Source organism: Lynx canadensis, chromosome C1, assembly GCF_007474595.2.
Source record: "Lynx canadensis isolate LIC74 chromosome C1, mLynCan4.pri.v2, whole genome shotgun sequence".
Classification (NCBI taxonomy): Eukaryota; Metazoa; Chordata; class Mammalia; order Carnivora; family Felidae; genus Lynx; species Lynx canadensis.
In genome coordinates, this window is record NC_044310.1 from 110,835,721 (window position 1) to 110,861,272 (window position 25,552).

Here is a 25,552-nt window from a genome sequence, read left to right on the forward strand (position 1 = left end):
CCAAGAACAGTGGAGAACACACAGGGGCACAGGGGGGTTGGGAGTCAGGCCTAGATCTGAATCCTGATTCCACCATGTAACCCCTCCTAAACTTCAGTTTTCCCCTCTGTAATATGAGCTTAAAACCTCTACCTTCATTGTTGGGTGTACTGTAAAGCTCTGACTTCTAGATCTCTGCTTTGTGCAGTCTCCTTCCAAGGCCCTGGGAGGGGCTCCCACAGTTTTATGGTCACATTTTTTATTCTTTTTCATAAAGAGAGCTCCTCCCCCAAATGTTAGCCTCAGACCCCACCAAATTTGGCTCAGCTCTTCCCCACCCCACAGAGCTGAAAAAGACTGTGTTCATAAAGTGTGGGACATGCAGTAGATGTTCCACAAATGTTACTTCCTTCAGAACAGCCCAGAAAAGGGATGCAAAGAGAGACAGAACTATAGCTGGTGTGCTTGTTACATGTCCCCTTTAATGTCTCAACTGTTGCATTCAGCCATCCAGCCCCCCCACCCACCCCATTCCACGAGTGGCCTCTGGGCTCCAGACACAAGCCTGAGGGAAGCTAAGGCACCTGGCCCTCAAGCGAGGCCTCCTCAGCTCTAATGTGGCTGTGGATCCAGTCAAGGTAGCGGCTGACTTTAGTGTAAACGCCATAATTGTGGAGGCGCCCACAGCCCTCGCCCCAGCTCACCAAGCCCACCAGGAACGAGGTGCCGCGGAAGGATGCAACCATAGGCCCCCCACTGTCGCCCTCACAGGCATCCTGTGAGTCCCCAAGGATGCCCGCGCACAGCATGTTCTCAGAGATCATGTTGTGCATGGCATTGATGCACTCGTTTTGAGGGACCACGGGGACCTTGATGAAGTTGAGGACGAAGGTGCGGTTTCTCTTGGCCTCGCTGCGATGGCCCCAGCCAGTCACCACCGTCTCCTGCCCAGCCTGGGTGAGCTCGCGCTCTGCAAGGCCACTGTCAGGGAGGCAGATGGGCACGATGGTCTGTGAGAGGATGGCGGGCTGGGCCAGGCGGAGCAGTGCGATGTCATTGTCTGAGGTGCTTCTGCTGTAGTTGGGATGCATGAGGACCTCCTTGATGTCCAGGTCCAACTCCCACTTCTCCCTGCGCCGCAGGTCATACTCCCCTATGGGGCAAGGGGGGCAGTTGGAGTGGTTGGGGGCAGCACCAGGGTCCACAGCTGGAGTGGACGTCACGCATCCCAGGCACTGCCATGGGCGCCACAAATCTCACATCCCTGCCAGGTGTTGTCTTAAAGGGGTGGAAGGCTGGTTGGAATTGAGGCCTCACTCAATGGGGCAGGGAGGCCTGGCGGCCGTGGGCAGTGAGCAGGGAGGCCAGGAACACAGAGAGGAGCCACAAAGGGTGTGTGGAGCTACTGTGGTGCAGAGACACGCCTCTCCTGCCAGCACTGCCAGCCTGAGAGCAACGCAGCGACAAGCAACTGGGGGGGAGCTGACGGGGCAAGAACAGCAAGACACAAGACCCAGAGGGAAGAACCAACAGGACACAGGCTCTGCCGGGGAAGAAAGATCGGATCACACACCAGAGACAAGATCCTCCCCAGCAAGGCTGATGGCTCCTGGAGGGGCAGGGGCAGGGGAGTTGGAGATTCTAAGCCCAGTGCCACTGGAGGCCACTGGCCATTGGTTGTGTGGCAGATTATTGCAGGGAATGTGAATTCGTCATTCTCAATACAGCTTTTCCTTCTTTTTTCCGCATGGACAGTGGAGAGCCCCTTCAGAAACTGGTACAGAGTGGGGCCCGGACTCAGGGCCCTGGGGACCACTGCAGCTGCCTTGCTGTGGCAGATGCCAGAGTCTCTGCCACTCAACTCCATCAGCTTATCAGTCTGTGTGAAGCATGGCCCTGGAGCCAGGCCATGTAGATCCCTTGTGGGTGTCTGTACCCGACAGCACTGGACGTCCACACAGCCTGCTCCATGTGAGTGGGAGTGAAGAGGCGTGTGTGTGTGTGTGTATGTGTGTGTGAGACGCCCCCCTCACTTTGCAAACACATGTGTGTAAGCACCTGGGCACCAGATTTGAAGAGAATCCCCACCTGCCATATACCAGGTGTCACTGCGTCTCAAATCCCACCAGGGGAGTGGCTTGGTCAGGGGAGCACTGAGGTCTCTTCTCCCCAGACACCTTCCGTGGAGCTCAAGCAGCCTCTTGTTCAAGCACCCCGAGGATCAGGGTCCCCAAACCTGGCCAGGCTGCTGGCACCACCCCTCCTGGAGGCCTCCGAGGCCCCTCCTGCCCAGCCCCAGTCCGTACCGAGCCTGACCATGAGCTTCTTAGAGTCCTCCATGCAGTGGGCCGCTGTCAGCACCCAGGACGTGTGGATGAGCACCGCCCCGCAGGCCAGCTTCTTCTTTGAGTCCAGCAGGATCACCTGGAATGGGAGTGGGCAGTGACATCACACAACTACCCCTGACAGCTCCAGGCCAGGGCCCATGGCGCGCAGCACAGCCGTGGTTCTCAAGCCTAAGGTGCTGGTTGCAAAAGTGGATCTTTCCTGTTCCCTGGTCACACAGGCACAGACCCACGGCCCTTTGCTGGCATTTTCTATTTCTGCCTGTTTTACAGAGTTGGCCTGTTGTAGGGCCTCTCCCCACCTTTGCCCATGCTGTTGCTGTAGTTATTCTCCACAGCACCCAGAGAGTTCTACTCACCCTTGGGGCTCAGGCTGGGACTCAAGTCCCCTGAGGAGCCTTTGAAGCCTGAACGGGGATCCCTTGGGGTTCCATCAGGTCCTGTCCCACTGGCCATCCTGGCTTTGGTCCCATTGAGTCGCTGTGTTTAGGAGCCTGACCCTCCCAGAATCTTTGAGCTCCCCAAGGCCTGCCAATCCCCTGCTTATTGATTTCTGTACCATCCAATGCCTGGGACCAAGTAAGTGTTAGCACCCACGGTGAGGCTGGAGCGGTATTCAGGGTCAACCATCCCTCCCACCTCTCTCCCAAGCAAAACACCTCTCTCACCTCTCCTCTCCCACCTCTCACGTCTCCAAGCAAAACACCCTGGGCCTCCTCCTAAAATGCCACTGGCAGTGCATTATCTTTCTGGCTCTTTAGTAAAATGATGGCTTGCCTTCCTGTACGTCCACCACATGCCCCTGTGCTCAGCCCATCCAACCCTGGCTGCTATCCCCCATCAAGTACCTCCAGCTTTCCCCCCAGCTTTCCCTGAAATGGCTCCGCCATTAGCACAGCCCCCCACCCCAAGCGAAAGCAGCATTTCCCCTCCCCATCTGGGCATCCTGAGTGGGGGAACTTCCAGCAGGGGATCTGTGATTCCTCACCCAAGAGGCTGCTTCTCCTCTCACCTGCCAGGGGCTCTCCCCCCATCCGGATAGCTTCCCATTGACGAGCCTTGGATCTATTTGGTCAGCTTGGCTTGTGTCACGTTTCACAGTCTTGCGCTTCTTCTCCATTCGCCTCCCTGGCCTCCCACAGGGGAACTTCACTGAAGTAGGGGAAGCTGGTGAGCTCCTGCCGGGTACTGCTCCCTGAGACTGCTCCCCCACCTTTGTCAACTTCCTGCCTGCAGCCTAGTTTGCCCCATTGTAGGGGTAAAGGCATATGTGATGCTTAGGGACCCAGTTACAGTAACTTGAAAATCCCCTCTGTTTGACTCTGGCAAGAGTCAGATCAAGCAGCATCACTACCCATCCGTGTGTCCTTGGTCAGGTTGTTAAACTTCTCAGAATTCCCAGGGCCACTGGGAGTAATCCCTGAGATACATAAGTAAAGTCTCATGCTGGGATGCCACCAAGCTCTTAACACAGGTAAGAGATTATGGGGAGGAAGTGGTGGGCGTTCCTGGAGAGCCCCCAAAGTAGCTCTGAGCACAGTCGTGAGGTCCTCTGCCAAGGGGAGAGAGCATGTGATGGAGCATGGAGGGCTGGGAGGGCTGCCAGAGTCTGCTCATGATGGACCATGCATACCAGGCTGAGAGATTTAGACTTGTAGGAGCAATGGGCAACCATCAGCAGGGGGATTGCATAGTGGCAGAGAATGGAGACAGCAGCAACAAAATTCCAGAAGCCAGACATGGTAGCTGACTTGGCTATCTGAGAAAGCAAAAATCTCAGCCAGTAATAGGGGATTCTAGGAGCTGACTGCTTTTATTACCAAACACCACCGCCCCCTGCCTCAGTGCTTCCGAATAACACAGTATAGGTAGGACTGCAGACAGAAATGCTGAGTTTGGAAAGGAAACTACTAAAGCCCTAGACCTCTGTGCCAACCCCCCAGTGGCTTGACTCTCTTCTCCAAGCCTGCAGAAGTCCATAGGGGTATTCTCTGCACAGGGGGAACCAGAGACTGTGCAGAGCCACAGGAAAGAGTGATGTGCAAGACTGACCAGAGGGAGTTACCCAGACATCTGCAGCTTCCCTGCTCCATTCCAGGGGGCTGGACTCTTCCCTGCTCTACTCCAGGGGGCTGGACAGCAGGCTGGACCCACCAAAACATGAACCTGGGGGATTCCTCTCAGGAAATGGCCTAAACACCTGAGGGGCTGGGCAGTAGGGATTCTGCCAGGTGACCTGGGCTTTCCAATGGCCTCACAGGAACACCCACAGGCCACCAGGTCCACCAGGCATTTCCTTGTAAGTTCCTGTGAATCTCTATTTCAAAATAAAAAGTGAGACATTTCTTCTAAGTAAATAGATTGGAATATAATGTTGTGGAACACTCCCTGAAAGAACACAAAGTCAAAGAAATGGAAAATAGAAGGATAATAAAATGAAAAGAGCAACCCAGAGGAAAAAGACCTGAATAATAGGATGTCCAAAAAGAGAGAACAGAGAAAGCAGCAGGGAGATTATCAAAGAAATAACTAAGGAAATGTGCCCTGAGGCCGAAGATATGGGTGCACCTAGGGCACTGTAGGTCGAATGACACAAGACCCATGGTGAGGAGCAACCTGCTGGAATTCATTATACCAGTTGTAAAACTCTCACTTCCTTGTACATATACAAAGTTGATAAAATGTATAAGAAGGAGAAGCCAGAGGTATAAGGGGAAATGGGATGCCAGACTGGACAAGGTGTCTTTAGAAAATAAAGCCAGTAAAGGAAATAATCAGCAAAACTAAAAGGCAACTGACAGAATGGGAGAAGATATTTGCAAACGACATATCAGATAAAGGGTTAGTACCCAAAAATCTATAAAGAATTTATCAAACCCAACACCCAAAAAACAAATAATCCAGTGAAGAAATGGGCAAAAGACATGAATAGACACTTCTCCAAAGAAGACATCCAGATGGCCAACCGACACATGAAAACATGCTCAACATCACTCATCATCAGGGAAATACAAATCAAAAACACAATGAGTTACCACCTCACACCTGTCAGAATGCTAACATTAACAACTCAGGAAACGACAGATGTTCGTGAGGATGTGGAGAAAGGGGAACTCTTTTGCACTTCTGGTGGGAATGCAAACTGGTGCAGCCACTCTGGAAAACAGTATGGAGGTTCCTCAAAAAATTAGAACTACCCTATGACGCAGCCATTGCACTACTAGGTATTTATCCTAAGGATACAGGAATGCTGTTTTGAAGCGGCACATGCACCCCAATGTTTATAGCAGCGCTATTGACAATAGCCAAAGTATGGAAAGAGTCCAAATATCCATCAATGGATGAATGGATAAAGAAGATGTGGTATATATACACAAAGGAGAATTACTCAACAATCAAAAAGAATGAAATCTTGCCATTTGCAACAACATGGATGGAATTAGAGGGTATTATGCTAAGCGAAATAAGTCAGAGAGACAAATATATGACTTCACTCTATGAGGACTTTAAGATACAAAACAGATGAACATAAGGGAAGGGAAGCAAAAATAATATAAAAAGAGGGAGGGGGACAAAACATAAGAGACTCTTAAATATGGAGAACAAAGGGTTACTGGAGGGGTTGTGGGAAGGGGGATGGGCTAAATGGGTAAGGGGCATTAAAGGAATCTACTCCTGAAATCATTGTTGCACTACCTGAAATCATTGTTGCACTATATGCTAAGTAACGTGGATGTAAATTAAAAAAATAAATTAAGTTAAAAGAAAGAAAGAAAGAAAGAAAGAAAGAAAGAAAGAAAAAGAAAAAGAAAGAAAAGAAGGAAGGAAGGAAGGAAGGAAGAAAGAAAAAGAAAATAAAGCTAGCCGGAGTAGTGGAGGAAGATGCCAGAGGCCTGGCCCCCTACATCCGCTCACAGTTTGGGAGATGAGTGACTTATGGGCTCATGCTCCTCCAGGAAATTGTCCCCAAGGTGAGCAGGGGCACCTGGAGGGAGGCAGGTAAGTGAGGAAAAGAGCAGGTGGGGTGCACTCCCCAAATCTGGGACGGACCCCAGGACCGAGCACCCGGAGCAGAGGTGGCGCATTTCCTCGCTGGCTCTCCCGAAGCCTCCCCGGGCCGCCCCCTCCCCGGGTTGGGGGGCTCACCCGTGGGCTCGCACTGCAGGTGGTCGTCCCCCAGCTTGTAGCCCGGCGCGCAGCTGCAGCGGCGCCCGCCCTCCTCCTCCAGGCAGTAGTGCGCGCAGCCGCCGTTGTCCAGCGAGCAGTTGGAGAAGCTCACCTCTGCGCGGACAAGGGAGGGGGCGCCGGGAGGGCACGGTGGCGCGGCGCGACCGGCCCCCCCGCTCCGCGGGGCCCCCTCCCTTTTCCCGCCCCCACCCCCTCCCCGCCCCGCGGGGCCCGACCGCTCGCCCCTACCCCCGCTCCCCCTCCCCGCCCCCTACCGCGGCCGGCCCTCTCACCGTATAGGCAGAAGCGGCCCTCCCAGCCCGGGTCGCAGTCACAGCGGAAGGCGCTGATGCCGTCGATGCAATTGCCGTGCCCGCAACACGGGCTGTCGCACGGGTGATCGGGGGGTGGGGCCGCGCACTGGTCCTCGTCTGCGACACGGCGAAGGGGTGTCACTGGTGCCGCCAGCCCGTCCCCGTCCCTCCTGCGGCCCAAAGAACCCGAGGGGGCACGGGCACAGCGGCCTGGGATGGAGAGCGCACTCACCGATGTACTTGGCCCAGAAGGCCAGCTGTGGAGAGAAGGGGCAGCATGAGGGGCCGTCAGCCCGTGTGTGCCTGGGGAGCCCGCGGGTCCCCTCCCGGGTCCCACCCAGGTGGGGCAGGGGAGGGAAAGGCTTGTCGGGCCGGTGGCCAGCCAGGGTAGGGCCACACTCCTCCTTGCCTGTACCTCCTTTGCCATCTCCACCCCACCTCCCACTCACCCCACCCTACCCCCTTTGCGTCTGGAAGCCTGCTCTCTGGGCTGTCTGCTACCACAACAGCCTCTGTAGGGGAAGGGACCCCAAATCCCTCACCAGGCTGCTCAGCCTCCTTCCTGCCCCCATCACTCCTTTAGGCTTTTCTGGACTTCTCATGCTCATGGTCTTTCCCTAAGCCAGCTTCTCAAAGTTGAAACCTTCTGGGTTAGATGCTGATTGCTGGTTCGGAAGGTCTGCTGGTCTAACCAAGTCCCTGCTGCTGCTGCTGGTCTGGGGCCACCACACCTGAGATCCACTGCAGGATGCCTAACACCAGCAGGCCCCTGCAGCAGTGGCTGTGCTCTGTGGGGCCTGGGAGATCTTAGGGTGAGGTGGGAGAGCCACGGGAGGGATGTGATCTGCTCAGATGGTGGCTGCAGAAAGTCCTTTGGGCGTCAGCCGAGGAAGCCATTTGGGAAAAGAGGCTGTGGGGATCTAGGCCACGAGGTAGCAGCCAAAGGGGCAGACCAGAGCTCCCCCTCAGCCTGGGAAGGCCCTACAGACAGCTCAGAAGGGGCCCCCTGGTGGCAGCACAACTCTTTGTCCTAGTAGGCCTTTGGGGATGGAGGGGGTCTGAGTCCTATATCAGAGAGCCACCTCTCTTACCAATCCATCCTTCTACCTTAGGGCCACCACAGAGCCCTGGGAGCCAGAGAGGACATGGGCTCTTCCCTCAGATCCCCTGAGCAATCAGATTTAGCCCCTTGAAAATTTGAACTGAGGCACAGAGCAAGTGCATGTGAACAGACATCAGAACAGACACCCTGATGGGCAGGTGCGTGGCTGGAAGCAGAGAAGGTGGCATTTTGGCCACAGAGAACAGGCGAGGCAGTAGTGGCCAGTGGCCAGTGGCCAGAGAGCGGGCTGAACTTCCTGCAGTGGGACTGTTGTCCCAGCCTAAGGCTTCCCCGACTCCCAAGAGGGCCTCAGCAGTGGAGCCCCAGCTTGCTCATCCTGCAGGCCCCCGCCGGCCACCAGCCTACCCGCCCTCTTCAGCCAGCACTGCAGCCTTACTGTGTCATCCACATTTTGGAAAATCTCCTGGGCCTCCTCCAAGTCACAGATCTCCTCCACGCACTCCCGCTCCAGGCTGCCGGCCCGGAGCTCCTCCAGGAAAGTGTTGGCTCGCTTGCGGATCCGCAGCACCCGGTGGGAGAGCTCTCTGCTGGAGAACACTGAGTCTGGTTTGGGAGGAGGGGGAGCTCACTTTGGTGGAGGGGCCTGAGGTGGGTGGGTGCTGGGGTAGGGGCCGCACTGCAGGGAGCCCAGTGAAGCCAGGAGGGGTTTTGTCTCGGACCCTCCAGACTTAAGACCCCTTCTCCTCTGCCCTCTTCCTCCACAGGCAGCAGATGGCCGGCCTTGGAGGACAGAGGACTTGGCCACTCGTGTGCTGAGCCAGGCAGCCCTCCCTTGGGACCCAGCCTGAGCTCCATGTGTGACCTTGAGCCAGTGGCTTTGCCTCTCTAACCCTCAGTTTATTCATGCAAACATGAGGAATAATGGTGTCAGATGGCACAGGGCCTGACTCAGAACTGAGCACCCAGTGCTACATGCTGCTGTTATTACCAAGACTGCAAAGTTCAGTCGGTGGCATTGCTCTCTAAGTATCCCTGTGCAACCCTGTGTTGATGCTGTCCCTCCTCCCTCCCCGCTCCTCCTTGACCTCCCTAGCAGGGAGGAGCACTTCCCAGCCTTCCCCTCAGGCAGGCACCACTGGAGGACTGCAGACCTGTCTCCAGAGCTCTGAGAGGTGTCTGTTGGGGACAGCTGGGATGGAAGGACCAGGTCAGGGAAGTGAGGAAGAGAGGCCGGAGGGGCTGATGCAAAGGCCAGGAAAGGAAGGCATCAGAGTCTGGATAGAGAAGCCAAGTGGACCACAGGTGGGAGTGAACCCCACCCCACCCCCCGACCCAGGCAGATGAGCAGCTCAAGAACAGGCACAAATGCCAACAGTAGCTGGTGTGCCTGGGGCGAGGGCGACACTGGCAACTCATTCCCTCTCAGGCCTCAGGAGGTGCCCTGGTTTCCTCCTGTTGGCTGTGGGGGCTGAGGGAGGGGTGGGGCAGGGCTGTCACCTCTCAGGTCACTGCCTTGGAGGAGAGGCCGCCCTGCAGCTGGGTGGGGTGGTGGCCAGGCCTGGCTTTGGCTGTTGAGGGAGCAAGTACTTGGGTGGAGGGGAAAGGCCCCGGGGGACTCTGTGGCCTACTCCCAGGCTGGAGGAAGGAGCTTTGGGACATGACCCCCAGGGCTAACTGCGTCACAACAGTAGTCTGCTGTCACAGCTCCCCCCCACACCCCGCAGCCTCCACCCGCCAGGGAGTAGCTGCTGGGTTCCAACAGCTGGCCTGCAGGGGACTGTCAGTCACTTCCTCCCCATGTGTGCCTCTCACCTCCCCATGAGGCCCAGAGGAGATGCTGTGCGGTGTGAGGGCCTTGTGCGGCCCAAGAGGGCCTGTGAAGACCCGGAGGGTCCCAGGGAGGGAGTAGCGTGGCCTTACCAGGAGGAGCTGGTGTGGCGGAAGTTCCCCAGATGGTCACCAACAGGAAGAGGCTTGAGAGTTGCCACATTCTGAAGTTGCTGACACCTGTCTGAGGAGGACTCCTGAGCTTCCAGAAGCCCCACCAGCCCTGCTCTGCCTGCTGGCCGGCCCCCAAATGGCAGCTGAATGCAAGGACTGAGGCTGGGGGGGTGGGTCCCTGTTCCCTAGACAGAGAACCACTGGCACCTCAGTGTCCTTGCCTATGTGGGGCTAAGGTCACAGCATTTCCCCAGAGTCTGAGGGATGAAGAGAAAAGGAAGAAAGGGCATGGAGTCCTGGGGAAGATCAAAGGTGACTCAGCACAAAAGGGCCACGGCAGCTGAGCCCAGAATGTTCCTGCCCTTCCTTGTCCTGTTCTTTGGTGAGGGTTAGGGGGTGGTGCCGTTGCTGATCTGATGGCCAGGCTAACATTTATTGGACATTCGTGGTGTTTTCCCAGCAATTGGTACATGGTTCAGAAGCCAGGCCACCAAGTCAGACCACTTGGTGCAAATCCCAGCTCCGGGACAGCAATACTGGGCAGGATACCTAACTGCTCCTTGTCTCAGTTTCCTCATTTGTAAAATGGTTAGAAAAGCTGTCATTTCTGCCTTATTGGGGTTACTGTGAGAATTAAATACAATGCTCTAAAGACAGGGTTTGTACACAGCAAACGCTCAGTAAATATCGGCTTAGACGAGTGAAGTAGCTTACTAAAAACCCGCAGCCATGACACAGCAGAGCTAGGACCTGGCCCCAGGCCTAGAATCCTAGCCCCTGCCCCAAACTACCGGCTGCCCTACAAAGCCCCAGAAGTAGCCCTGCCAGCTGGAAACCTAGGAGCGAGCCCTCCACTGCCTCCAAGCCCCAGGGGTAGGCCTGCCTGCCCCATCCGCAACCTCCCCCACTCCCTAGGTTTAGAGGTGGGGGTGAGGTGGGGGAGGACAGCTCCTGGGCTCCAAGCTGCCCCTGACGATGTCCTTCGTCCCTGGAGGCCCTCTGACGACTTCTCCTTGCCTCAGAGTCTGGGAAGAAGGCCCCTTGGAACTGTGGCACCCAGGCCTGAGGAATGCCAGCAAGTGCCCAGGCCGGCCTTGTGGCAGAGCCCTGATTTCCCATTAGCCCAAGCTCTAGCCAGCCTCTCGAACCCTGGCTGGAGGATTCAGACTTCACATCTGCCCATCCGTCCTCCACCCCCCTCACAGACCTGCCTCGAAGGGGACTTACTGGGGTGGGCCAGGGAGAAATTGCAAGGTCGCCGTCCTGCCGCCATGACAGTCTGGACCTCGAGTTAATCCATAACCGCAAATATTTGCTTGGCCCTCAGTGCTGAGGCCACCCCCTCCACAGATAAACAAACAGGTTCCCAGCTCAGGATGGCCTGGTTTGCCCAAAGCCCACCTTTGTCCACCAATTGGTGCCAACCAGGAGGGAGGGAGCACTTGTCAAGCTGTCTCCAGATGTGGTCTCATTTTGGCCTCACAGTGGCTGCCTAAAGGAGGGACCTTGTCCTTATGTTGCAGATGGGGACATTTTTACCCAGATATATTGCAGTTTTCCCCAGACCAGCGCAATTGGTAATGATCCCATATTTCACCAAATCTAGGATGCCATTAACTGTAAGATGCACCTATTTTATGTGCTAGTATAAAAGGGTGAAAAAAACACTGTCAATTACATAGTGATACACTATCCCGATTTCCAATTTTCGTGCTGAAAAGATAAGCCTCTCAGGGTCCCTACCACGTGAGTGCCAGGCACTGGGCTAGACCCTCAGCTCCAGTCACCCCTATAGCTGCCCCCTACAATGGCACATGGCTACTCTTATAATCTCTCCTTTGCAGATGAGGACACTCAGAAATCTCTTATTCGTTGCCCAAATTCACCAAGCTGCTAAGTGGCAGACCTGGAGTAGACTCAGGTCTTCCTGGCACCTCTTGGCTGCTTTTGTAAACAAGTGAGAAAAACAGACTGGGTCCCAGAAAGGCTGTTAGGATGCTGGGAAAGAGCCCTGGCGCTGGTCCTTAAGCCTTCCAACATTTATTAGGCATCTTGCTTCCCTGCATGCACCATATGGGACATGCACCCATTTCTCCCATATCCAACTGGCTACCGGAGGACTTGACCACACCCCTCAAAGCTGGAGCCCCTGCAGGGGGCATGTGACCCTGCCCCCGTTGACCTCTGGGACTGCACAGGAAAGTCACCTGACCCGGGAGTCGATCAGATTCTCTACCTCGGTCCCAGGAGTAGGGCCTCCGAACTCTCGTTCCACTGTGAGCACTGGCCTGGGCGTCCGTGTCTGGGCCTAAAGCAGAGGAAGCTGAGGAGAGGAAGATACAGATGAGTGAGAGAGGCAGAGACAGGAGACCTTAGACACCGAGGAAGCTGAGGGAGCAGCAAGGCGAGGCCCCTACCTCCTGAGTGGGCACATCCTGGCTTTAGGCTCTTGAGGGTCCTCTCCTCTCCTAGGAAACCCCCCTCTTTCCTTAACTTCCCTTAAATTGACTGGGGCAGCTCTGGATCCTACCATGGGAGGCCACCTAGGCGGGTGCAGCACCATGCCTGGGCTGTGGGGCTACAAGCCCTCGTGCTGCCCACACAGCCGCTTGAGAAGGCAAAGAATGGGGTGAGGGGAAACCGGCACAAGCTGGGGTGGCCAGGGGAGGCTGCTGGAAGAGGTGGGGCTTCAGCTGGAGGTCACAGGACTGGCAGGACCCTGGTAATGGAGGAAGGGCCCTCAGGAGGAGAGGGAGAGGGGGCAAGGAGACAAACAGCAGGGGAGGTGCTGGCATGGGGAGGGGTGGAAGGGAGGGGGAGGAGGAGGAGGGAGTAGAACTTGGAAGGGAACCTGTGGGGGTGGAGAGCCAGTGGCCATGTGGGAGGGTCTGTGGCAGCTGCTTTGAGAAGGGGACACGCGGTCCTCAGGACTCAGCAGGAAGCACGGAGACCATATGCTTGACCACATGAGAGGGTGGAGCGCGCCCCCGTCCTTGCTCTGGTGTCGCCCTTCTAAGTGCACACTGTTCTAGGCTGGAGCCCCCCCCCCCCCCCCCCCCCGCCCCAGCTAGCGAAGGCGGTCATTGCCGGGTGAAGCCTACCTAGGGCGCCCACGCTGGTCCTGAACGTGGATAAGGGCCCCTGCCTGCTGTGCTCACAGCCCCACCCACCCGGAGGCCCAAAGCCCTGGCTCCCGGGAGAGCCAAGGCAGCTGCAGTGGGATAAGTGAAGGATGCAGGGACCTGCGGAGGCCCCGAAGGCTGCCCAGAGAAGGGCAGGAGGTTCTTCACGCTTGTCCGCCTGCTGGGGCACCGCGGTGGGGGAGCCTGCCTCCTGGGCTCCTCGCTGGCTGGCAGCGCAGGGGACCCGGACGGCCTCCCTGGAGGGGGGAGGGTCCCCACCATCAGCTAGTCCCTGAGTTGTGCTGGCTGAAAGGCCACCATCACTTGAGGAGTGCTGCCGCGAAGCCAGGGGTCAGTGCTCCAGGAAACCAGTTTCCATCCGGGCCGCTCCTCTGGTCCCGAGGGAGGGTCCAGGCCGCTGTTCCAAGGGGCCGCCTGGCCTGGCTTGGGGGGCACTGCCGATTTGCCTTGTCGCCGCCGGGGTGTTCCTTCCCAGGTGTGAGTCACCCCTGTTGGCCCGAAGTCAGGCTGACTCCAGATGCCACAGCATCACAGCCGTGAATGAGAGAGCGAGGAAGGACCTCTGTTGGCAGGGTATTCGCTACATTTGTGAGGACACAGGCAGAGACATAAGAAGCAAAGGTGTGTGGGGCGGGGCGGGGTGGGGGGGGTGTGGCGCAAAACCATGGGATGGCCTCCAGCATGGTCATCCTCGGGGTCAGGCGCATACGGGTTTAAACATCTTGGCTCCCTCAGCCTCAATTTCCACATCCGTAAAATGAGGCCAAGACTAGTGTGCACCTCAGGTGGTTGGTATGAGGATTGAATTAAATATTTTCTACAAGGTGGACAGAGGCTTTGGTGATCAGTCAACACCAATGTCCTCTTTTGGCTCCCCCCAGTATCCTAGAGAGACAGCGAGGTGTCACGTGAAGCTTGTGAGGATCAGAACCCTGGGGAAAGTGGGTGTCCCTGTTGATAAGTGCCTGTGAAGGTGTGCAGGAGGTGGGGCAGGAGAGGCAGGACAGGGAGAGGCAGGGACAGCTGCCCTGTGTGGGGCAGCTCAGCGGCGATGGGCTCAGAGTATCCAGAGGCCCCAATCTCCCCGGGGCTGGGGTGTACTCTTCCAGAGCACTGGCTCTGACTCTGTGACCTGCATGGGTGGCAGAACCCAACCTGGGCTACCCCTCCTGACCAGAGGGGCGGGATGGAGGCTCATGGGACTGCTGCAGGCTCTCGCCAGCTCCCCGGCGTCTTATCCCTTCCCTCCTGCAGGAAAGCCTTGGAGCTGCTCAGGGCTCAGCCCAGGTCAGGCAGGGAAGAGAGAAACTGGACAGGCCCTGGGGAGCTCCCCTTTAACAAGTGGAGATGGACGGATGCAGCCTGATGTCAATGGCACAATGACTCACAGATTCTTTAAAAAAAAAAAAAAAAGTTTGAGGAATAATTTTCATACAATAAAGTTAGCTTTTTACAATTTTTTTAAACATTTATTTATTTTTGAGAGAGAGACAGTGCAAGTGGGGAAGGGGCAAGGAGATGGGGAGACACAGAATCCGAAGCAGGCTGCAGGCTCTGAGCTGTCTGCACAGATCCCGGCAAAGGCCTTGACCTCACGAATCGCAAGATCTTGACCTGAGCCAAAGTTGGTCACTTAACCGACTGAACCTCCCAGGCACCCCCGTTCTGTTTGTTTTGACAAATGCATGTAATAGTGTAACCACCACAATTATGATATGGGACATTTCTGTCACCCTGAAAATTCCCCTGTGCCCCACCAGCAGCCTCTGGCAACCCCTGATCTGGACTCTGTTGTTTTTTCTAGAATGGCATATAAATGGAGTCCTCCAGTATGTAGACTTTACGACTGGCTTCTATCACTCAACATAAAATAAAGCTTTTGAGACTCTTCCATGTGGATATGGGTATCACTAGTTTCTGTAGCTGAGTAGTTTCCATTATATGGATATACCACAGTTGGTTACCCATTCACCACTTCTTGGCTATTATTTATTTTTCTTAACTTACATCCAAATTCGTTAGCATATAGTGCAACAATGATTTCAGGAGTAGATTCCTTAGTGATTTCTTAGCTATTAATAAAACTTCTAGAACATTCATGTAGAGGACTTAGTGTGGCTATGTTTGCGTTTTTCTTGGGCAAATATGTATAAATGGGACTGCTGAGTTATGTGTAAGTACATGTTTACTTTTACTAAAAAACAAAAACAGGAGCACCTGTGTGGCTCAGTTGGTTATGTTTGACTCTTGATTTCCGCTCAGGTCAGGATCTCCTAGTTTGTGAGTTCAAGCCCCGCGTTGGGCTCCACAGAGCCTGCTTGGGATTTTCTCTCTCTCTCTCCCTCTGCCCCTCCCTCCCATCTCTCTCAAGAATAAATAAAGAAATTTAAAAAATACTGCTAAATAAAGTGGCCATACCATTTCGTGTTCCCACAAGCAAAATATGAGTGTTCTAGTTGTTCTGCATCCTTCCCAGCACTTGGCGTGGTCAGTTTTTGGTTTAATTTTGTTATTTTTAGTCATTCTACTGGTGTGTGGTAGTATTTCATTTCATTTCCCCAATCACTAATGATGCTAAGCATTAAAAAAAATAATTAAAAAAAATAGCTTGCTGGGATTTTGAATGGATTGAGTTGATTCTATAGAACAATCCGGGGAGAAGAGACATCTTAAGAATGGTCTTCTTGGGGCGCCTGGGTGGCGCAGTCGGTTAAGTGTCCGACTTCAGCCAGGTCACGATCTCGCGGTCCGGGAGTTCGAGCCCCGCGTCGGGCTCTGGGCTGATGGCTCGGAGCCTGGAGCCTGTTTCCGATTCTGTGTCTCCCTCTCTCTCTGCCCCTCCCCCGTTCATGCTCTGTCTCTCTCTGTCCCAAAAATAAATAAACGTTGAAAAAAAAAGAAAAAAAAAGAAAAAAAAAAAGAATGATCTTCTGATCTATTAGTGTGGTATTTGTCCCCATTTACTTAGGTCTTTGTTAATTTCTCTCACCAGTGTTTGGTATGCTTTTAGCATATAGACCCTGAACATATTTTGTTAAATTTATCACTACTTATTTTGTGTTTTTAAAAATGCTATCATAAATGGCATTTTACATATTTCAATTTAAAACTGTGTGCTACTGGCATATAGAAATATAATTGATTTTTTTTTTATTGAGACTTTGTTCAGTTTTATTGAGATAAAACTAACATATAACATTATATTAGATAAAGGCATACAATATGATTTAATATATGTATACATTGCAAAATGATCACCACAGTAAGTTTAGTTGACATCCATCACCTCACATGGATATAATTTTTTTTCTTGTGATGAGAATTTTTTAAACCTACTGCCTTCGTGACTTTCATAAATACAATACAGAATGATTAACTATGGTTACCATGTTGCACATTACATCCCCAGAACTTATTTATAGCTGGAAGTTTGTACCATTTGACCACTGTACCCCTCACCCCCACCTCTGGTAACCAATAATCTGTTTTTTTAATCTTTGAGTTCAGTTTTTTTAGATTCTACATGTAAGTGAGATCATACAGTATTTATCTTAGACTTATTTCCTGATTCGACAAGCATGTGCTGGGGTGACCAGCCATCCCAGTTTGTCTGGGACTGTCCCGATTTTAGCACCAGAAGTCCTACATCTGGTAAACTCTTCCCTGGGATGAGAAAAGTCCCAGTTTTCAGTGACAGATACAGAAGGTTAGGGAAAAGGTACAAAATGCAAAGGTGACCACAAAAAAGAGGGGCTGAAGGTGATACTGGTTGTTGTACCAAATGGACCCAGGACTCCCCCAGTATCTGCTGCTGACGAGGACAACCGTGACCTCCGCGACCTGTGGTTAATGATCACGCATCACCTATTATCACATCACCCTGGTGATGACCTAAGTGCACTGTAACTGGGAGCACAGACATCCGCTCTGCCTGTGAGTTAACTATCATGCTGTGTATCTAGACAGTGCTAGTTTGATCTTGACGTGGTGAATATCGTGACATTTTTTTTTAAGAGTTCAGATAATGAAAATGAGAATGATTACAATATCAATGCCAGCATGAACCAGACGTCACGGTTATTTGGAAAGCTAAGAGATTGTGTTATTTTAATGGCAGCTGGATAAGGGAGGTAAATCATCAAAAAGGGCATACTGCACCAAATGGAGAGAAGAATTTGGGAGTGAGCATGGTGGACAAAGGAATGTAAAAGATGATTCTCACAGGACCTCAAGGAAACAGGCAAGTAATTCTAAATTAATCAAAAGAGGTTTTTGGGTTTTTTTTTTTTTTTTTTTTTGGTCTCCCCCAAAGACCTCAATTCTCAATTGAAAATAGTGGCTGCTTGGGGCACCTGGGTGGCTCAGTCGGTTGAGCATCCAACTCGTGGTTTCAGCTTAGGTCATGATCCCAGGGTTGTGGGATGGAGCCCTGGATCAGGCTCCGAGCTGAGTGTGGAGCCTGCTTGGGATTCTCTTTTCTCTCCCTCTGCCCCCTCTCCCCCTCAAATTAAAAAAAAAAAAATAGTGGCTGCTGAATTAGCATGGGCGTACCATATGAATGAATATATTGCTCCTTTGATTGTTCTATGACACCGAGTAAAGTTACATTTCCTCATTCAGAGGCTGTACCTGAAATATCCTGTGGGTGAACCACAGATAAAATTTTGATAACAGATGTGTTGCCCCTTTACAGGGCAACAATCATGCTTTCCATAGTATACAGAGGACTGAGTCCAACCATGGCAATAAAGAAAGGTTCTCCTACCTCTTAAGCACTTTGATTTGAAAAGTGGAGTTTCAAATGGTCTTTTTGATTTCCAGGAAGATTTTAATGAAACTTCAGGAAAAAAATTTTAAATGTTGATGATATACAAAGGAAGCACTGCTTCCCTGCACATTTGACAGACGGTGAGAATGTCAATTTTTGCAAATTCTGTTCAGGCTATGAACCATTACCAAAGAAAATGAAAAGGTCTTACCTGCCGAATGTCCTGCACACATGGGTAATGGAGTGTGGTTTGCTTCCTGTGATATTGAGGCTTTCCCAATGAAAGGTTTGGTTATTTCTCAGTTTCTTCAAAATATGCAAAAGCACTTAATGAGCTATTTGATGTTCTAGAAGTGGAAGGAGATGGTCTCCTTTACACATATGTGCCTATGAGAGGGCTGTCATCGCCACCAGTCATGGAAGAGATCTTAAAAAGTTAGGCTACCATCAAATCATATTTTCAAAGTGTAGGACAAGAAGAATGTCCTCTAATTTGAAAACATATTGAGAATGAGAATGGAGAAAAGGATTGCATTCAAGTGGAAATTTACAAATGGTTCTTTCCAAAACTGATGATCTTTGAAGAGGCCAGAAGGATCCTGAAAAAGGATGAACTGACAGCACCTGAGGTGTTCAATGTTCTGTGCAGGAAATAACAAAAACTCATGTAATAAAAAATGACTCAGATTTGGGGAAGTAAAACAAAATGTCACTGGAAGAGGACAACCAATTTAAACAGGACTTTCTCACTTCTTTACTAAGACTGGAATTTGTAATCCAACTTTAATATCATAAGCTCAAATATCTCTGCTTTAAAACCATTTTCACACACAGAGAAGGAGAGAGAGATTACAAAATTACATTTTGTAATTGTATGACACGCAGGGTGCTTCAAAATGTTTCAAAAGGATGCAACTTTAGGTGTTGAATTTATTGATGCAAAGGGGCTGACAGAACAGCTGGTCTACAAAACCAGCCTACAGATACAAAGAGGATGGGCATTTTTGGAGAGCTGGAAGCTAATCCCTACAAGTCTAAAAACCTGCTGTTGTTAGTAAGATCTAAAGTATTCCGTGCTCAAATGATTTCGTTGAGAGGATCGGTACCTTGATGCCATCACACTGGACTGACAGCACGCATTAGTGTAATGTGGGCTTAATAAACGCAGCACTACAAGTCAAAGCATATGATGTTTGGCCATACCTAGTTAGACCACTACATAAAAGAAGGGTTTCCTAAAGGCTGCGGCAAGAAAACAGAAAGAGGTAAAAATATCCACTGCATCATAGGACAGAAATATCATTGCTATTTTTAGTTAAATATTGGTAATATGTTTAATTAGTCCTACTGTACTTACATTCTCCTCTTAAAAAGTCTTACATGTATGTATCTTTTTTTTTAATACTTTATTTTTGTCGAGTAGTTTTAGGTTCATAGCAAAATTGAAGGGAAAGTACAGAGATTTCCCATATACCCCCCCCAACTCTCCACCCCCACTGCATAGCCTTCCTGCCCCCCCCATCACCATCTCCACCAGAGTGTACATTTTGTTAAACTAACGAACCTACCTTAACACATCATAATCAGCCAAAGTCCTTAGTTTACATTTGTGTTTCCTCTTGATGTGGTACATTCTAGGGGTTTGGACAAATGCATAATGACATGTGTCCATCGTTATAGTATCACACATGGTATTTCCACTGCCTGAAAATCATCTCTGCTTCATCTATTTCTCCCTGCCCCGCTCCCCACCCCACCCCCAACTCCTGGCAGGGGTTTTTCACTGTCTCCGTACTTCTGCCTTTTGTAAATTATCATAGAAGAATGCCATGGAATCATACCATATGCAGCCTTTTACATGTATGTATCTTAATACAAATTTTAAGTATCCAATAATGAGTTAAAATAAATTGCTGTATCAGAGAATAAAAACATCATATAACTATTTTTGTATTTCTCACAAAGTAGTCCTACTATTAATTGCCATTAATAATCCTATTGTTCTGTCTAAATAATAGCATTTATGTAACACAAAAGTAAATAATATAGGATATATCATTTCCAGTAAATACCGATTTTTCATATTTCATATTTATGATTCTAATAAATGATTTCAAATAAGCGATTTTTCATATTTTTATGTTAAAGTAATACATACACACGTATAATTATTTTTTACAGATTATCACGGGTTGAGGAGTCGGGTACGGCTGGGCCCCAACGTGGCTCTCTAAAACTGTTCACGCGAACACACGTCCCACCTCCTCCTCGCCTGAGTTCCGTTTAACGCTAGGGATGCAGAGCCTACTAAGACCCGGCCGCCATCCCCAAGAGGCTCACAGTGGCGAGGAAGCCAGACCCATAACAGGCCGGCCGAGAGCCAGGCCGAAGGTGCCAGGACGGAGGTGGCCCAGGTAACTCGGCCCCAAAGAGGTCCTCTGGGAAGGCTGCCTGGAGGCGGCGGGGCCGGACCTCGGTTCGCGGGCGTGGGAAGAGCGGAGGAGCGCTGCACGCCGGCCTCTCCGGGCGGGAGGGCGGCCCGAACGGACTCGCGCGGCCGGGTCTCCCTCCCCGCCCCTGCCATCCCCCGGCGCCCCGGGTCCCCCGGGCCATCCTATGCCGGGCTCCGCGCGGGTCGGAAGCCAAAGCCGGAAGGGCCGTCCTGCGGCGGGGCGTCCTCTCCCGTCGCCAGCGCGGCCGCCGACCTCGTCGCCAGCAAGCCCGGGGCCCCGCCGCCCTCCCGCTGAGTCAGCCGGTGAGTCAGCGCCCCCTGACCGCGCCGCGTCTGGGCCGGGGTGAGGGCCGCAGGGCGGGGGCGGGGAGGGGAGGGAGGTAGAGTGGAGGCGGGGAGGAGGGCGGCGGGGAGGGAGGAGGAAGGTGGCGGGAGGGGAAGGGGGGAGAGGGAGGGAGGGGAAGGGAGGAGAAGAGGATGGGGAGGAGGAAGGAGGGGGAAAGGGTGGAGGGAAGGAGGAAAGAAGGGAGAGAGGGAAGGGAGGAAGGGCAATGTCCAAAGCAAGGGTTCGCCACCTTTGGCCTGCAGGCCAAATCTGGCCTGCCTTGTTCTCGTTCAGCTCAGGAACCAAGAATGGATTGTACATTTTGTTATTGTTGAAAAATACGACGAGATTAGTATTTTGTAACAAGTGAAAATTATATAAAATTCAAATGTCAAATTTCAGCGTCCATGAAAAGTTGTACTGGAACAGCAACGCTCATGTGTTACATCTGTCCATGACTGCTTTCAGGACATTGGTACTGGGCAATTATGACAGACTGTATGGCCCCCAAAGCCTTAAGTGTTTACTAGATCTACCTTTACACGCTTGCGGTCCACATTCCAGGGGTGCTCAAGGCCCGGGCTCTTAATTAAGGCAACACTGTCCTTGGAGAGCACATTCTGGGGCGGGGGTAGGGGATTCCCACCCTGGGGAGCCATTCCAGCCCTCTAAGCCTTACCCCAGTGTTTGTCCACCCAGCAGGAGAGCCTTTCACCGGCCTCAGGCCACCTTCTGTCCTCGCTGAACTTGCTGTGCCCTGGGGCAGGGGCCTCCTCCCTGCAGCCTGGGGACCCAGGATTCTTCTGTACAGTCTTTCAGAGCTCTACCCTATGTGGTGTGATGGGGTCCCCTGGGACCACACGCTTGCTTGGAGCTAAGCCTTGTGCTCCTGGTTACCCATTAACCAGCTTAGTCCTTACACAAAGTTTCAGGGAAGTCAGGCCTGCACATTTATTGCCTTGTTGCTCCCAGGAACTCTGACAAGCCCCGTCACCTTCAGCCTGCGGCTGACTGTCTTGGTGATCCAGGTTCTGGCTTTAGGCCAGTTGTGGCTTAAGGCAGTGTTTTTGCAATTTTTTTTTTTTTTAAACCTCCATCCTCAGTAAGAAATACATTTTACATTGCAGCAAAGTTTCACAAAAAGGTTAAGTTTCACCTATTACAGGTGATTACTCCTACCATCGTCTGTTCCTCTCTTCTGTTTTTTTACAAATGACGATCATCACGGGGTGCCTGGGTGGCGCAGTCAGCCAAGTGTCCAACTCTTGATTTCGGCTCAGGTCATGATCATGCTGTTGGCAGGTTCAAGCCCCACATCAGGCTCTGTGCTGACAGCAAAGCCTGCTTGGGATTCTGTCTCCTGTCTCCCTCTCTCTCTCTCTGCCCCTCCCCTGCTTTCTCTCTCTCTCTCAAAAATAAATAAACATTTAAATAATAAATTAAAAAATAAAAACGAGCATGAAACACTAAACTGATTTTATGACTCACTCATAGGGTGCAAGCTGCAATACGAAAGACGTGTTTGATGGTATCCAGACATAGCTGTCTTTTCTCTTTTTCAGCACAAAGCACAGCAGCAGAAAAGGCCTCCTTCACCTGTTGGCAGAGGCTTCCTGGCTCTCAGTCTTCATGACTCCCCTAGATGCCCTTGACCTAAGAGAGAGCTCTCAACTTCCATTTATTGAACAATAAATACACATATCTGTTTGTTTCTACCTGACGTGCATTTACCTGGGGGTGGGAGAGGAGGGGAGGAATTGGGGACAAGGACTTACTCTTCACTCTACCTAAGTGCTGTTTGAATTCTGTCACATACGTATTAATTTAAATTTTTTATTTAAAATCATTTCAAGTTGGGGCACCTGGTGGCTCAGTCAGTTAAGCCGCGGCTCTTGATTTTGGCTTAGAAATCTCACGTTTTCAGATCAAGCCCCTTGTGTCGGGCTGTGTGCTGATAGGGGAGCCTGCTTGGGATTCTCTCTGTCCCTCCCCTACTCTTGACCAAGGGCCCTTGAGCAAGTGGGGTCTTTCTCTCTCTCTCAAAATAAACAAAAACAAAATAAAACTACATTAAAAAAATAAAAATAAAAACATTTCAAAATAAAAATAAAAACATTTCAAGCCTACAAAAAGGTGTCCGGAACACATGTAACAGTGCTGTACTCACCACCAAGTTCATGCATTCTATCTTCCTCTCACTCCATCCTCCCCCCCCCACCCCCCACCCACCTGAGGAGGGTGACCTGAGGAGGGTGACCTCCTCAGTCACCCTCAGCATTCCACCACCCCCCCACCACCCCCCCACCCCCCCAGTGAAGGAAGCCTCAGAATACTTAACATTCCCAGCAGTGGGCAGTGCTGACAACTGATCATGTCAGAAGTTTAGTTGGAAGTTATTTGCCATCCTGTAGTTTGTCCCCTCTTGACACTGGCTACCAGCATGCAGTCTTTTCTATTTTGAAAATTTAGACTTACAAAAAAAAGTTGCCAGTATAGCACCCTTTGCTCAGACTGCCCTCATGTTAACGTCTCATCTAACCACAGTGGAAGGACCAGAGCCAGGGGGTTAATGATGATCTAATACTAGGAATTCATCTACTAATCTGACTTGAATTTTGCCAAGTGTCCCATGAGCATCCCGTTTCTAGTCCAGGATCCCACATGGCATATAGGAGTCCTGTCACCTTCATCTTCAATCTGGAATAGTTCCTCAGTCTTTCCTTGCCACTGCAACACTCTGGCGGGTTATTTTGTAGGACAAACCTCACTGTTTTCTCCTTACTAGACTGAAGTTAAGCATTTTTAGGCAAAAATACCACAGAAGTGATGTACCCTTCTCAGGATGCCATATCTGCTGGTGTTGATGTGTCTAATTACTGGTCATAATAATTTTGATCATTTGGTAAAACTGGTGTCTTCCTGAGGTTTCTCTGCTACAAAGTTACTGTTTTCCTTTGTAATTAATCAACATCCTGTGGGGAGATACTCTATGAGTATATAAATACCCTGTTCTCTTCATCCTTTTTCTTTTTTTTTTTTTATAAATTTTTTTTAACGTTTATTTATTTTTGAGACAGAGAGAGACAGAGCATGAACGGGGGAGGGTCAGAGAGAGGGAGACACAGAATGTGAAACAGGCTCCAGGCTCTGAGTGGTCAGCACAGAGCCCGACGCGGGGCTCGAACTCACGGACTGTGAGATCATGACCTGAGCCGAAGTCGGCCGCTTAACCGACTGAGCCACCCAGGCGCCCCACTTCATCCTTTTTCCCACTAACTTTAGTATCCCTTGATTCTTGTTTGCAGTGGTTATTACTGTGGTTTTTACCAAATAGTGATTTTTCTATTTCCACTGTTCTTTCTACATTTATTAATGGGAATTCTGCTGTAAAAAGGAACTGTAGCTTTCCCCCATTTATGTAGTCCATTATTATTATTTTTTTAATTGCAAGCCAAACTGTATCCAGCTTTATTAAAGACACTTTTCATAAACAATCATGGTATTTCAGGCAGGACGTGGGGAGACAGTCATTAACAGCATACAACATTCAGACTCCCTTCTTCAATGGACTACCCAAATCAGAACGCCTCTCTGCAACCTTGTGAAGTCTTCATCTGGTGCTCTGAACATCAGAGTGAGGGCTGACATTTCACATCTAGCATGTTGTTTAACAACTTTTCACAAGCCGACCCCGACTTTCAGGAAATGAAATGAAAATGACAGAATTATCAATCTTTTTTTTTTTTTTTAAATTTTTTTTTCAACGTTTATTTATTTTTGGGACAGAGAGAGACAGAGCATGAACGGGGGAGGGGCAGAGAGAGAGGGAGACACAGAATCAGAAACAGGCTCCAGGCTCTGAGCCATCAGCCCAGAGCCTGACGCGGGGCTCGAACTCACGGACCACGAGATCGTGACCTGGCTGAAGTCGGACGCTTAACCGACTGCGCCACCCAGGCGCCCCCAGAATTATCAATCTTAAGACCCACAAACTAAAAAAGGAACTCTTTTAACGGATACCATCTCCATGGTAACACTGGAAAGTCCAGATTGCCTGACACACTGGGAACCATTGCTTGGGGTCCCACTGAAGTTGAAGGTGGAGAGGGGGAAGAGGGCATAAAAAATGAATTTTAGTTTTTCCATACCACAAGGCGTCTGTGCCAAGGTGGCTTACATGTGTCAACATCAAGGAATCCCTCCTCCCGGGAACCAAGAGGAAGTTTCTCAAAACTAAAAGGGAAAAGTGTTTTTCTTCCTGTATCAATCTAATTTTGGAGGTATTTATTAGTGACATAAGCCTTTCCCCCAAAACAACAATGACGTGTTCTGTGTGCTAACAACATAGCTTTAAAAAAAAGTAAACAAAATTCTGCATTTTTATAAAACTTGGTAAAAAATAGTATTTCAAACTATAGTCGCCAGAAGTACACAGTAATAAAAAATGCACACACGTCACTTGGCATCTCCTAGTCCATTATTTTTATAGCTTTAGGGATAGTGTCTTGAATTTTTATTTCATTCTGTGGGTTATAATCCATTATTACTATTTTTCGCTCAAATTGTACCAGGTTTGGCTATAGAGAGCTCCTCTGAGTTGGCCCCTGTGTTCTTTGATGTATCTCCATCCTTCTTTGAGCACTTCCTTACTGCTTGGCACAACATGTTCCAGGCTCATTGGGGACTTTTCCTGCCATAGCCCTAGAATCTCTAGGAGCCCCGGTTTGTTACACTGAAGAATGGTATTCAGAAAGCAGGATCTAGGCACAAATCAGATTTAACTTGGTTAAATGAAAATGCAAACCTGAACTGGCCTTTGGAACAGCTTTGGAAGGAGAGGGCAAATCGTGCAGGGTCGAGGGGAGAAGGGGGGACACAAACAGATACTGAGGTTGAGAGAGAGCCCAGAGCAGAATCAGCCAAGGCAGGGAGCTCAATCCTTGGCTGGGAGCACCTGTGGGAAGCATGGCCTCTATGCAAATAAAAGGAAGGATTCAGAAGGACGCCATCAACAAAACAAGAAAAGGCAACCTGCTGAATGGGAGAAGATAGTTG

General features: G+C 50.9%; 1 protein-coding gene and 1 long non-coding RNA gene across 4 annotated transcripts; one reads left to right on the forward strand and one right to left on the reverse strand.

Annotated features, from left to right (window-relative positions):
- Positions 1-439: 439 nt before the first annotated feature.
- PROC (protein C, inactivator of coagulation factors Va and VIIIa) lies at positions 440-11,102 on the reverse strand. 3 transcript variants are annotated; one of them, XM_030327303.1, is made up of 9 exons: positions 11,037-11,102; positions 9,789-9,875; positions 8,305-8,471; positions 7,038-7,062; positions 6,785-6,922; positions 6,471-6,605; positions 3,337-3,476; positions 2,286-2,403; positions 440-1,132 (listed from the first exon to the last, which is right to left on the reverse strand). In XM_030327303.1, the coding sequence occupies exons 1-9, from the start codon at positions 11,080-11,082 to the stop codon at positions 555-557; spliced, it is 1,434 nt and encodes a 477-aa protein (XP_030183163.1). In that variant the 5' UTR covers positions 11,083-11,102; the 3' UTR covers positions 440-554. The 3 variants fall into 3 exon arrangements, with proteins under 3 accessions (XP_030183163.1, XP_030183164.1, XP_030183165.1); XM_030327304.1 differs by having other exon boundaries at positions 8,305-8,455; positions 9,789-9,879; XM_030327305.2 differs by having other exon boundaries at positions 9,789-9,879.
- A 9,259-nt stretch (positions 11,103-20,361) lies between these two features.
- Positions 20,362-22,212, forward strand: LOC115521021. The gene is made up of 2 exons (XR_003970932.1): positions 20,362-20,475; positions 22,060-22,212. It is a non-coding gene; the product is annotated as an uncharacterized LOC115521021 (long non-coding RNA).
- The last annotated feature ends 3,340 nt before the right edge of the window (positions 22,213-25,552 follow it).